This window comes from Myxocyprinus asiaticus, chromosome 15 (assembly GCF_019703515.2).
Source record: "Myxocyprinus asiaticus isolate MX2 ecotype Aquarium Trade chromosome 15, UBuf_Myxa_2, whole genome shotgun sequence".
In the NCBI taxonomy this organism is placed as follows: Eukaryota; Metazoa; Chordata; class Actinopteri; order Cypriniformes; family Catostomidae; genus Myxocyprinus; species Myxocyprinus asiaticus.
In genome coordinates this window covers 32205503-32219053 of record NC_059358.1, presented here as the reverse complement: position 1 = coordinate 32219053, position 13551 = coordinate 32205503, and the positions used below count along the sequence as shown (strand labels likewise).

Sequence of the window (13551 nt, the reverse complement as noted above, 5' to 3'; positions counted from 1 at the left end):
TTTTAAGTTTTTATCTGACCTTTTATTGTAAGCAGTCTGAGTTCTCCAAGGATATATCTATCAATAGTATTAGTCTTCCTGTTATTACCATTTGTTTCCGATAAAGAAAATAACTAAATTGGTATCACACGGACTTTATCGTTGCGATTTGGATATTTTAATTAGCGAGCACAGTTAATGTAAAGGAGGACTCGGGTCGAAAGAGCTTGGCTATTGAAAACTACAAATAATTTTCTTTCATGTGATTTTCTTTACCGCCAAGTTGTCCTTGCATCAGTAATTATAAACGTTTTAATCACAGTATCTAGTGGGATCGTTTATTCTAACAAAAGACAATGTCGCCATAAGAAACAACAAACTTTTCCTGATAACTAAAATGTATGACATTTATAAAAGAAAAAAGAGAAGGAAAGCCATGGCAAATATTGTCTGTCATTTTTTTATTCGGCTACGTGAAAGTAGTTTCACTCTTTGGGGGGTGGGGGGGGGGGGAACAAAATCGTTAGCTAAACTTTATTTTGATTTAGAGACTCAAAAGAGACGGGCGCTGTTTTAAAAGTTTATGGAACTTTATATTGAGTTTATATTAAGATTTATCTTCATATTACACATCACAATAACCATTTTTAGAAGACTTCGGATAGATAGAAATATATGTATGTATATATATATATATATATATATATATATATATATATGTGTGTGTGTGTGTGTGTGTGTGTGTGTGTGTGTGTGTATACATGTATGTATGTGTTTGTGTGTGTGTGTGTGTGTGTGTGTGTGTGTGTGTATCCGAAATCTTCTAAAAATAAAAATGGTTATTGTCATGTGAAATGTGTGTGTGTGTGTGTATGTATGTATGCATATATATATATATATATATATATATATATATATATATATATATATATATATATATATATATATATATATATAAATATATATATATCTCATAAATAAGCCTTTTGGAATAAACATTTATTTTCAGTTCCTACATTAAGGACCTCTAGAAGAATCAAACTGCTGTTTTCTACGTTCCTTACAGTTTCGTGACAGTCAGAAACGAAAAATTATTACTGCTTTCCAAATTATTATTATTTTTTTTGTAGGTTAAGTACAGACTTCATTATTATTCGTAGACTTTATGCGTAGGCTTTTGAACACAACATGACATTTTTATTTATACAAAAAAATTAACCCAATATTGACAAAGATAACTCGCTCGGCTATTTACCTGAAACAGCGCCTTGTATGATCACGATGACGTTGTCCTTTGCCCGTACACCAAGTAAATATGTTTCAGCAGGGATTTTAGATACACGGCAATGACATTGATCTAAGGTGCGCCGCCCAGTGGATAGGAAATGAATCGTCAGAGTAGCAAAATAGTGAGCAATCCAGACGTGATGCCATGATGGGACTCTGAGACAAATGATAGCGGAAAAGTCCGTGAACACAAGCTTTCTTGCCGTTGTTTTCTAGCTCTTAGTCACAGTTAATAACCTTGGTTCTCAGACGGTTTATGGCACCTCACTCCAATTCAACAAATGCTCCAGACTAAGACGGGTTTTATGACCAAGTTGCTGCAGCAACTGGGGGATGTGCTGTAATTAGGGCGAAATTCCAGCGAGCCTCAAAGGATGCGCAAACCATCAGAGCCATCACGTAAAGCAGTTGTTATTAGCTTATGGTCGCCTTTATTTATTAGACTTCTGAGTGGCATAAGCGATATCAGATTTGTGACCCTCTCTCGGTGGATCATCGATATATTGATACAATGAAACTGTAACATTATATGAAGCAACAAGAGACTGTTTCTTTTTTCTTTCTTTCTTTTTCAAGATAAAAGCCCATTTTCTTAGAGTTCAATTTTGAATACGTTTTGTCTAGAAGTTGTGTTTGAAAATAGCACTATGAAACCTACACTGACTTATCTGAAAGGTCGACATTGAACAATTTGTTGAAAGGTCGTTTGATTCATGGAGATATACACCGCCATGTTTTGGGTAGTTCCGTAATGGATACTAGGACTGCAATCACTTGATCCTTGAATCAAAGAAAACGCGTTGAGGCAATATAACGGAAGATCCATCAAACATTTGATCCCACTCCAGGAAAAAGAGAGAAAACACTAGATGTTTCAAGAGACTGATTTATATAACACTGAAGAAATGTTATAAACACGAGAGATTATCATAAACATGAATGAGCTCCTGCAACATCAACATCAATATAAGGTCTCCGAGAAAAGGTGGTGAATCAGAGAACTCAAGTAGAAAATTACATTTGATTTGGGTTGTCAGAGGTCTCAAGTATTGTCCATGGCGGTTCACTTATTGCCTTTGTCGTAACGTTCATTAGAACCTTAACTGTCCCGAACAAAATAAATCTGAATTACTTTGATTTTGACGACATTAAGAAACAAGTGTCGATTTTAATGGAGAATGCGCAGTATTCTAGTAAATGGGCCGAATATCAAATATACACTCATTGAAAGTCCACACAATATAAGTATATAAGAATATAGCGCGTAAGACACGTCTAGTTTCCAGTAAGCTTATTGGCTTAATACTAATGAAGTGTGCGTTTTTTACTGAAGAAGAAAAAAAAAGACAATATTCTAATAATATAAACCAAAAATAATGAACAGTGCTGATGTTTAAAATTCACCTTCTCGTCCATTCGTATTTATGTCTAGCTACAACATTGCTATATGACGCATATGCGTGAAAGTTACAGATCTTGGTCAGAAAATAATATAAAATAATAATAATAATAATAATAATAATAAACCCTGTAACTCTTAATACAAAGCAGAACTAATGGCCATTAGAATAATAACAACAACAACAACCAACGTGTCTTTAATTTCAAATAGTAACGATTATACTGAATATTAATTTATGTTCATATCGATGAAATAGTCTGTCAGAGGAATGAAGGTCACATCTCGTCCCGCAGGAGCCTGCAGGGAGCCGGAATGTGCATCCACGAACTTGAAATTTACCATCTCGCATAAACGATCTCTCGGCAATGACATTCTAAAGCAAAGAGTTCGTGGTGTAATACTGCAAACGGTCTCTGTTTAGTTTCTTTTCTTTCATCCTTCTGTTTTGAAACCATATTTTGACTTGACGGTCGGTGAGGTTGAGCATCCTGGAAAGCTGTAGCCTTTTTTCTTTGTTAATGTAAACACTGAAGAAAAATTCTCTCTCCAGCTCTCTGATCTGATACTTGGTGTAAGGGCACCTCTTTTTCCGTGTCTTCTGTCCGGCTGAAATATAAAGAAGAAAGACTGTCAAGCTATTTTCCTTTTTAGCTATATATAAACAATTTAATAGGACATTTTAAAAAAGACCGCAAAATTACAATTAGTTGGAGTAGTTAATGCACCGAACTACCGTTTTCCATATTTCTGCACTAAACAGTAATAATAACAAAACAGCAATTCAGTTCATAATTTAATTAAATATCGAGTTATACGCTGAAGCACAATGCTGAAATAGCCCACTCAATTTCGTTTGATAATGAGCAACTTATAACGGAGTCTAAAATTCCATACGCAAAATTTTCTTTAACCAAAGAGATACAAATAAATTCTACAAAAATGAGAAGATTAACTATTTTCAGAAGAGAGCATTAAACACAAAACCTATCAAATGTTTAAAATTCCCTGAGGTGCATTCGGAATTGACAGATAGACTATAGAGGTGCAGAGTTTTAATAAAGGGGCACAGAATTAAAAAGGGTTGCTGTTAATCTACATTAATGATAGCCCAAACACTGATGGTGTAAGGGAACCCAAACTTTTCAAGACTTAAACGGAAATGGCCTATCATTCACGGCCAATTTCAATTTCGAGCACGTGATCTCGTGTTTAACAAAGTTTTGTTAGGGTAAATATACAGGGCCCTCCATAAACCTATAGCTATGCTTATAAAACAGCAAATAAAACCTTTAACAACAGCACGTCAGATGAGAAACTTTCTCACATAACTGCTGCGCGTGTTTAATACGTACTGCTGTTGCTGCTGAATTTCTCTTCGTTGTTACCGGAAGATGACTCGGGGCTGCTCGTCTCTTCGCACCGCTCGGTCTCATCCGTTCCCCGACAACTGTCGCTCCCTGATTCAGCGGGCAGAGGCGCTTTGCTGGTTGCTCTGTCCACCGGTTGATCGGTCGACTGATTTTCCACGTTCCCGTACGCTGTCTCGACAAACTGATCGAATGCTTGGGGCAGCACTCCGTTCCTCCCTACGCTGCCAAACATGTTGGGTGTGTGGCTCGTGTTAGAGTGGTAAAGAACCGAGTTGTTTTTCGATAACATGTCTCCCAAAGTTCCAGGATTGGACAGGCAGTCCCTGTGCACCATGTCTTCTGTCGCGTAGCAGTGTGGCAGATTGCCCCTGGAGTGCCACTTGCTGGACGTGTCAATGGCATAGTCCCTGAAAGAGACCTCTCGAACCTGTGGCAAATTGGACGTGGAGTATGAGTATGTCATGGGGCAAGAAGACGGGTTCTGGGGCAGAAAAGGAGGAAGACTGGAGAATTCCGTTCCAGACACGTAATAAGTACAGCTGGGCAAATACATGTTAGACCCAACGGGTACCCGCTCATCAAAATCCATCATGACACTTGGTTGGGCACGCCACAACCATAGTACTGCCTCGCATCGTTGTACAGGACTGCTTCAGCTTCAGTGGCTTTGAAGCAGTTCCGCGGAGCTGAGATTTTGAGACGTGAGCTGACGTGGAGATCCATCTCCATCCATTCCAGAGAGCGCCAGTCATGTGACCAAGGGCAGAAATTGACATGTACCTCATAGAATATTGAATGACAACATGTGCAAATGTTCAAGTAGAGGCGATACTTTCATTGACAGACGTGTGCATGCATTGGACTGCAGTTGGTTATACACAACACACTTTAGATTGCTGGACAAAACAATCCGCATGCCCAATAGCCAATTCGCATCACTAACATATCTTGGCTTATGGTCTTTATGGATTTGGTCGCAAACATCCCATGCACCCAAATACAAATCGCCGAACGCTTAGAATTTGAATTCGCTATAGAGATATCGCTCATAATTGATAGTTGCATGTGACAGACTAAATGGAACAATGATTTGGCCTTGTGGGAAAAACATATATAGCGTGTGGTCTCGCACATTTGTCTTTATTCCACGATAGTTAATTCAGAATAATAATAATAAAAGTCTTTTTAAAAAATTTTTTAAAAAAAGGCTAATTTAAAAAGAAAGCCTTTTATGCCACTAGACCAATTGACGTGTGTCTCTGGGATACTAAAGAATACTTCCCCAATTTTAAACCCTTTAGATGCTCCACTTTAAAAGAAAGGCGAAATAACAAGATGTCTTTAGTTTTTGAACATTTAACGTCACACGTCATTGACGGCCACTGAATATACCAATGGAATACATGTAAAGGCACAATATAACAGCCTGGGTTGTAGGGCGCCACGTTAGAAGTGCCAATAACGCATAAATGGACACGAATGAAATAACGATTAATTTGGAGAGTTTTAGTATATATTCATTTTAATTACGAATAGCTACAGCAATAGTTTCAAACCGGCGACATGAGCTAGCTAGATGGTATTTTTACATGATTGCTCAAAAAGACACCTTTAATAGAAGTAAATAAAAATGTTCGTATCCAGAAAATCAAGACCATGTCAGAATTGTCACGGGGTTGTCTTGGACACCATAGTCATGAAGTGAAGCGGCTTAAAAACACATTCGAGGCCCGTAAAGTTTTAACTTTGGACTATGGCCCCCTTCGAATGACTTTGTCCTCCACGGTGAACAATGGCTGAAAATGTACAAAGGCATAAGTTGACTGTGAAGATAAAAAAGAACATGATAAGGGAATATTTGAAAGGTTTGCATGTTCAATGATGAACACGCACCGTCAGATAGTTTAGATTTTCCTTTATCCATACTTTCTCTGAAAGGTCGACGATTTGTATTTTATTTTTTTCAAATAGTCAAACATGTTTTCTGGCATTAGGGCTTCTTAACGAGCAATCTTGTGCTGGGTGGCAATAAAAACTAAAAAAACAGTCCTGGACAGACGTGGTTTTATGGTGCTCCTGGTATCTTGCACCAGCCATTGTCAGCTCAGACAAGCCATGGCCGTCGGAGAGTGATCATGAGACGCCACCTACTTGGAATTCGTGAACTTCAATGAGACCTGAAGTCACGGGTAACAGTAGATTAAAGAGAGACAACGACCCCATGCGTGTATCGGGTGAGAGACACGTTTTTAGCACACTTCTTTCAGATTTATCAACATACACAGAAGGTCCATATGCATGTTTTAGAAACCATAATGTGATTGCAGTTTGAAGGTCTATAAAACAGATTCCGTTTTGTGTAACGTTACTAAACAGGCCCACGTTACTCTACATACAATCATTTTACATATCAAAATGTTGTTTTGGCATATTTAAGAGTGTCCTCAAGCTCGGGAGAGGGTTACTTGCACATAGTGCACACATAGCCCAAATAACACCCCTGATGAGGTTTAAGGGTTTGCATAAGTAATTGTAATCATTTCAAGAAACGTTTGGACTTATCTTCACAATTGTTTTTGACTCAAAACAAATGACCGATAACTTTTCGCTCTGGCTCAAGTTAACACTTCTTTTTTGAGAAGCACAGTAATTGGTACAGTCCAGGCCAATTTGTCATCACTTCATACATACTACAACAGATGAGATTTGTTCTGTGTTGAATGCTTATTTCTTCAATCCATTCTGAAAAGCAGTACGTGTCTTTTGATTTTATTTGTCCCAAACTTAACGCCCGAAGTCTCTGTTAAAATTTGCAATCGTTCAATTGTCGTGTAAAAGCTCGGGCAAAATTCTGCTGGCGCACATGAATTTCTCAAGACTATTATTGTTACTTGATTTTTTATAAATTTGATCAATCAAATGTGGGGGAAAAATCTTCAATTTGCTTTCAATCGTAATAATTTATATATATATATATATATATATATATATATATATATATATATATATATATATATATATATATATATATATAATTATAATATGAATATTATAATAATTATATATAATATATACTTATTGTATATATATATAATTATATATAATTTCTATTTACAGTCTTCACATTTGCACCGTTTCTAGAAGTCATTGACCAGGATATATATATATATAACAATTCTCTAAATATATTAATGCAATGGAAATTATAGTGCCATCTAAAAAAATCTATTTAAAACCGACAATATATTTCACCGACAATACTTTCATTAAACTCAGTAGCCTGCACTAAGTTTGCTTTGAAAAGTGGTTTTATAGACGACATTTGTTTGTAATTAGGTTAAAAAGAGAAACGAGACCTTGAAAAATTAAAATCAGGGATTGGGCTATTGTCTTTTCACTACGTATTTTGTCGCAATGCAGTTGAAGTCCCACTTTTGTTTTTTTCTATATTATGGTGTAGCCTACGATGCTGCTCAAGGATCTTTGAAAATGTAGGTTTGGACATGGTCTGTGCCTTTTATATACATTATTGGTCTATAGCAGGCTATTTGCCGAAACAATGGTAAATTATTAGAGGCACAAAAACAAAACAGCTTTCCGTAAATGTCAAATAATCTGGGACAGAAAGAAAATATTTCACTGCTTTTGTTTTCCGATCCCCGTCACATTGGCTGGAGAAAAAGAGCGGGGGTGGTAGGCTAAAGAGTGAGCCCAATCCCAACCTTTGCCTTGCACTTGCTCTCTTAGGTCCGGTGGTGGATATTGATTTTGAGGCCACACTGACCTGTACATTTTTTATTTTTATTTTTTTCAGGGGGGAAAAAATATGTCAGAGCTCCAGACCTGTAAGGGAAACAAACGGATGAATTAAAATTCTAACAACTGTAATTCATCTTGGTTGATATTCTGTAAAATGCTATAAAAATAGCAAAAACATAATACGTAAATATTCCAATCTTTTATACATCCCTTTCGTTCCGTATTTTCTGACTTGTAACATCGCTCAATTTGGATAAGAATCAAAAGCGCGTTGTTCTAATGTTGTAGTGTAGCCTATGCTAAATATAAAAGAAATGTTTAGCTGACCGAGCACATTTTGTTTAAATATTTTAGAAAAGCAATTTAGACATGCTATGATGCTATGATGCATCTGTAAACGAAAGGGGAAAAATATGAAACATTCAGCGCAATAAAATGAATGTAATAACAGTCTAATACTACATATAAATCACAGTTTGCCTATATACGAGAATTGTTTTTAAAACAAAGTACTTAAGCAGTTAATCCATTGTGCAGCGACTGCAATAGTAGTTGGAGAGCACCTTTGTATTCGGTGAAATATCAATGCTTTGCGTATTAACGGTGATGTTTGGCTTGCAAATGATGTTATTGTAGCTTGTTTTTGTCCCTGTTAAGTACGGAGGCAATGACTGTTTGTCATAATCTTACTGTTTGTAATACTTCTTATTAGCCCCATAATGTGCATTCAGGCATTTGCCAACCATTCCGATGAAGGCCGTATTCGCTTAGCATCACAATCTTCCCTTTGGCCGATAAGTTCATATAATATGGAGCACAAGTTTCTGAGTTAAACTTCCGTAGATCATCCTTAATTTGAGAACTGTGCCAACCTCATTAAAATGCCATTTCTCTTTGTGCCTTAAGGTGGCAGCACTGCCCAGGTCGAAATGCCTTTCCATACGGCAAGAAGAAATGAGGATCCCGTCCGTGTTCTTCTCTCCATACTTTCCGTCTGCTCAGATATTTTCTGAGACTGCAGCTCATAGGCTGCCTTCAGATTCCACGGAGGCTTTCTATGGTTATTTAGTTGTGACGCAATTCGAAAGACTGCATAAAAGATACAAATATTATTATTCGTATGACAAGACCAATTTTCTCTGAATCTAACGGTATTTTAGAAATGAGAAAAGTCAGTGGGTTAAGTGCTCTTCATTGACATTGTATACCTCTCTGTCTATATTAAATAGACTAGAAAATAATCTTTATGTATTATGCAATTATGTCAACTTACTAACGATTAAACTACATTTTATAAGAGTATGCCGATTTTATTGATGCAATTGTATCAGCTCTGTAAGCACAACAAGCTTTAATTAAATGTTAAAAATGTAGGCTTCATTAACAAAATGCAAGTTAGTTTTTTATTTTATTTTATTTTATTCCTCTTCAAAGTAACACAAAGAGCAAGAGCAACAAGAATTAACCTACAAGTGAAACGAAATTGTTTTCACGTTTTAATCTGATTTTAGATTACACGATGTGGTCTAATAGCAGAATTACAAACTACTACACAAGCCATAATAAACTGGATTCTTCATTGGATAATGCTGTAATTCTTCTAGACAAAACGATGTCTTGGTCTGGCTTAAAAATGTAACATTTTAATTTTTTTCCAATTTAGTTTTAGGAAGTTTTACCGAGACTATGTATTTGAGAATGCTTTTGTTGCGTAAGTAATCTTCTTCTTCTTATTATTATTAATATAATTATATCATAATCATGCATGTATAATAGTGTGCATCACATTTAAAAGTATACGAATAAGATACCTTCAAGTTTCTAAAGAATATAGACAATCATCTATTAATATGTAACAACAAATGTTATCAGTAAAAAAAAAAGAAAAAAAATTGTTTAATTTTATTGATTTTTTTATTTATTTATTTTTGTTTTGTTTTGTTTTTTACTTTTTTATTTGTCACAGGGACATAAGACTAACCCAAGGCTTCTGTTGTACGTGTTGTAGACCTACGTGTACCTGTTGTTTTGTGTGGGTTATAGCCTATTTAATTTCCAAGTTTCATTGTCACTTTATTCTCTTTAAATATTCGTGGAAGTTGTTTTCATCAATACGTTGAAACACAAAAGATGATTTAACTGTAAACGTTTATTTATTGTTTATTTGTCTTATATCTATCACAAGTTTTATATTTACAATAATATTTCTTTTTTGTTTGTTTGTTTTATTGTTATAGTAGCATTTATTTCAAGTAATTTTACAATTAAACTGTTAAAACCTGTTAAAAATTTAATTGTGTTGTTCTGTTGAATAAATGCAAGCTACAGGAAACAAAGACCTGCGTGAGAACAGTAGCTTCTCCAAACACCCTTACTCTGGCTGCATTTGGGCCATATAATATCGTGAGAAAATAATTTACGGATAAATAACAATAATAATAATAATTAAAAAAAAAAACTTTTATAAAGCTTGTGTGTGAGAAAGAAACAGATGTATTTATTGTTGTGTAACAGATAAAGATATACCGACACAAGTCACTCCTTCTCAAGTTATCTTAGTCGCAGATGATTTTAAACTGATTTTGTTTTCCATACTTTGATACTGTTATTAATACAAACATCTCAAGATGTTAGATATTAATACAATCTCGCATTCGTTTGTAATACCTCTGAATTAACCGGGGCTGGATGTTACTGCAAAGACTTACTTATACCACTAGATGGCAGCACCATGAAGCTCATGGAAAATGATTGTTGAAGGATATTTTATTCTGGATTTTAGGAATTTAACTTACTGTCTATGATTTTGTCAAATAGAATAAGACAACACATACAAAATAAATAAATAAATAAATAAAAAATCCCCGGTTTAACACATGATATTTTATTTTCTGTTTTACCTCATTTGCTCTTGGCTGACAAAAGAATTAGAATTGGAGTTATTTCTACTATATAGCCTATTAAAACGAATAATTTGTTATGAATATTTCGATTAGGACTTCGGGAACATTTTGAGTAATTGAAAATAAATAAATCTGAATACTCATATGGGGAGTTTTATTTGCATATTGTCTGCAGTAACACATGGAAATTTTTATATTTCGCAAGGTGCCTGAAAGGGGCTTTTTATTTACAGATATGCGTGTAGTAAAAAAAGATGAGAAAAACGTATCTATCATGGCGTGATTCAAATGTAGTTTACAAGAATTCATATTCTCGCCTCCTCGATCAACATGCAAATCCACAGTCTCAAAGGTACAGTTGTGTTTCCTACATGTGGAAACGTGATCAATAATAATAATAAAAAAAAATTAAACAAAAATGTAAAAAAAAATTGCCATGGTTTTGTCTGCTTCAGTGACTTTCTTTCAATGTGTCGAAAATAGTTTTGTCTATATTCCTCTCACGTCTTTCTCTTAAAGACGTCATAGATAAAAAAAATAAAATAAAATAAAAAATGAAGAAGAAGGAAAAAAAAAGAAGAAGTGGTGAATATGTTGTTCTGATCAGTTTCTTTCAGCGTTCCATCAATATATTTTCACCGCCGCGCATCTGCACTGTCTCTTGAAGTGAAACAGATGACGGCATGTATTTCAGAATAAATAATGTTGAAGGTCCTTCCGTTTGTACCCTTTGGTATATCAGTTAAAAAAATCTTTCAGATTCGTTTTAACTGATGCCCTTGTACTTGTTGACCACTTTCTTCTCTTTCACCCTCCTGTTTTGAAACCAGATGGTCACTTGTCGTTCGGTCAGGTTTGTGTGAGCAGATATCCTTCTTCGTTTGTCCTTTGTGATGAACTTATTTGTGGCATATTCTCGTTCTAGTTCCTTTAGTTGAACCTTGGTGTAGGGAACCCGCTTCTTCCTCCCTCGACGACCTGAGGCTCCATCAGTACCCGACACGCTATCTGGAGTCAGATCAGAACCAAAGTACAGTTAGTTGAAACAGAAATAAGGTACAGATTTTAATATCGCATGTCAGAAAAGTCTAAATCAGTAAATAAAACCTAAATATCGCAATGAAGACAATGCATCCATGGCTACAAAGTAAAATATTTACACAAAGTGATTTTCAAAAATCTTTCTATTAATAGGCCGCAAACTTTACGCAAACAGCAAATTTCTCTCCGAAATGATTGAATCCCTAATCTGGTGCATGGGTTAATTTTCCTCATGGTGGCGGAAAATGAAACGGGAAAGAAATATGGCACTTTTACCTTGAATAGACGATTTCCATAGGGTGCTGGACTGTGTTTGGTCTTTTGGGCAGTACACCGGACTGCTCCATCCGTTCGTGATCGCCCAGGGTTGGTAAGTCTCAACAGGCAGAAGAGACTCGTGTCTGGGTTCCGCGGGGGCGCTCAGCGCAGGTACGACCGGTACATCAAGGTAACTAGGTACAGGCTGGTAGGGGCCAGACGAGTAACCCTGGTAGAAAGCAAATTCCTTAGCCCGAGAAGGGAACTCCTCTCCAGAAACAGACGCGTCCATGTATTTTTCCCCATAGGAGGAAGGCTGAGTGCAGGACTTGGGCATCCTACACTGGTAGTAGCTGCCTCCAAAATATCCATAGGGCAATGAGGCACCGGGAGAATTCTGCACGGCTGAACAGGGACTACATTGTTTGACAGGTTCTCCCATGCCCGACCCTGGTACCTCACTCGACGTGTAGGTTGTGCTCGGGGCCAAAGAAGACGGGTGGGCAATAAGATTCCTACACTGATTCGCAGCAAAATTGCCTCCCACAAACCCTTCCATATTCTTGTTCATATCATCCAAGCCGTTGTCATAGAGAAACATCACCGGGTCAATCCAGCGGGAATGGAGGAGTAAAGACGCTGTCATAGCACGCCCTACATGGAGCCTGCCAGCTCTTTTAGAATTCCCGAAGACTGAGAGAGAAGCGACGGATCTGTGGAGTAACAGATACCCATGCGCCCTGTGTGCGTTTAGATCCAAATATTATTGGACGAGCTGAGGCACGTGACATGCAAAGAGGCCGATAAACCTCTAAACTGGAGATAACGCCGATCAAGCAAGACAAATATTCCGCACCGGACTAAAACAAAGTGGAGGGATTTGGTCAAAAATAGCTATAAAGGTTCCGGTGATTAGTTTTATCCAAGAGGGGAAACCAAGTGGCATACCATTGCGCACAGGCTGCAACCTCTCTCTATATCTTCTTTAACTAAACAGTAAGATTATTTGCACATTCTTAAATAACTGTATTTTGTTGAATAATACAAGGTTCATTTTTATCATCATGAATATGATATAACAGTAACAATACAGAAACGGACAGCAACTTTATAAGGCAAATGGTGGCGTTTCAAACCCATGATCGATTCGTTGTTTTTTTTTTTTTGTTTTTTTTTAGAACAAAAATAAATAATTTATTTAGTCTTTAGCCTCTAATTTATTTCACCCCTATTTGTCTAAAACATATATATATATATATATATATAAACGTTTTTGGATGGTTTGCCGCACAGAAGAAAAAAAGATCACAGTTTCAGTGAATCGTCGACCATATACGAGCCCATGAAATGGTAAAATGGCCAAAATCACACGTTATGAAATTACCACCATTTTATTATGCTGTACAAATAGAGATCCAGCCCACAATTTGGCAAGGCTCTTTTACATATGAGTTACACACGGCTGGAGGCCAAGGTCAAGTTGAAAGTTGCAGTCTAGTCAGGGCCCTTGTTGTCATTGAAGACTAGACCGTCTGGCAGGAAACGACCACAC

At 36.3% G+C, this 13551-nt stretch overlaps 2 protein-coding genes across 2 annotated transcripts; both read right to left on the bottom strand.

Annotated features, from left to right (window-relative positions):
- Positions 1–2138: 2138 nt before the first annotated feature.
- hoxa11b (homeobox A11b) lies at positions 2139–4699 on the bottom strand. The gene is made up of 2 exons (XM_051718475.1): positions 4021–4699; positions 2139–3274 (listed from the first exon to the last, which is right to left on the bottom strand). Exons 1-2 carry the CDS (start codon positions 4628–4630, stop codon positions 3042–3044), a joined length of 843 nt encoding a protein of 280 aa, XP_051574435.1. The 5' UTR covers positions 4631–4699; the 3' UTR covers positions 2139–3041.
- A 4522-nt stretch (positions 4700–9221) lies between these two features.
- hoxa13b (homeobox A13b) lies at positions 9222–12682 on the bottom strand. Its single transcript, XM_051718474.1, has 2 exons — positions 12018–12682; positions 9222–11708 (listed from the first exon to the last, which is right to left on the bottom strand). The coding sequence occupies exons 1-2, from the start codon at positions 12643–12645 to the stop codon at positions 11467–11469; spliced, it is 870 nt and encodes a 289-aa protein (XP_051574434.1). The 5' UTR covers positions 12646–12682; the 3' UTR covers positions 9222–11466.
- Positions 12683–13551: the final 869 nt, after the last annotated feature.

Coding starts and splice junctions, on each gene's coding strand:
- hoxa11b (XM_051718475.1), bottom strand. CDS start 4,630: ATGATGGATTTTGATGAGCGGGTACCCGTTGGGTCTAACATGTATTTG. Junction 3,275..4,020: donor GAAATTCAGCAGCAACAGCA/GTACGTATTAAA, acceptor TTTATATTTCAG/CCGGACAGAAGACACGGAAA.
- hoxa13b (XM_051718474.1), bottom strand. CDS start 12,645: ATGACAGCGTCTTTACTCCTCCATTCCCGCTGGATTGACCCGGTGATG. Junction 11,709..12,017: donor ATGGAAATCGTCTATTCAAG/GTAAAAGTGCCA, acceptor ATCTGACTCCAG/ATAGCGTGTCGGGTACTGAT.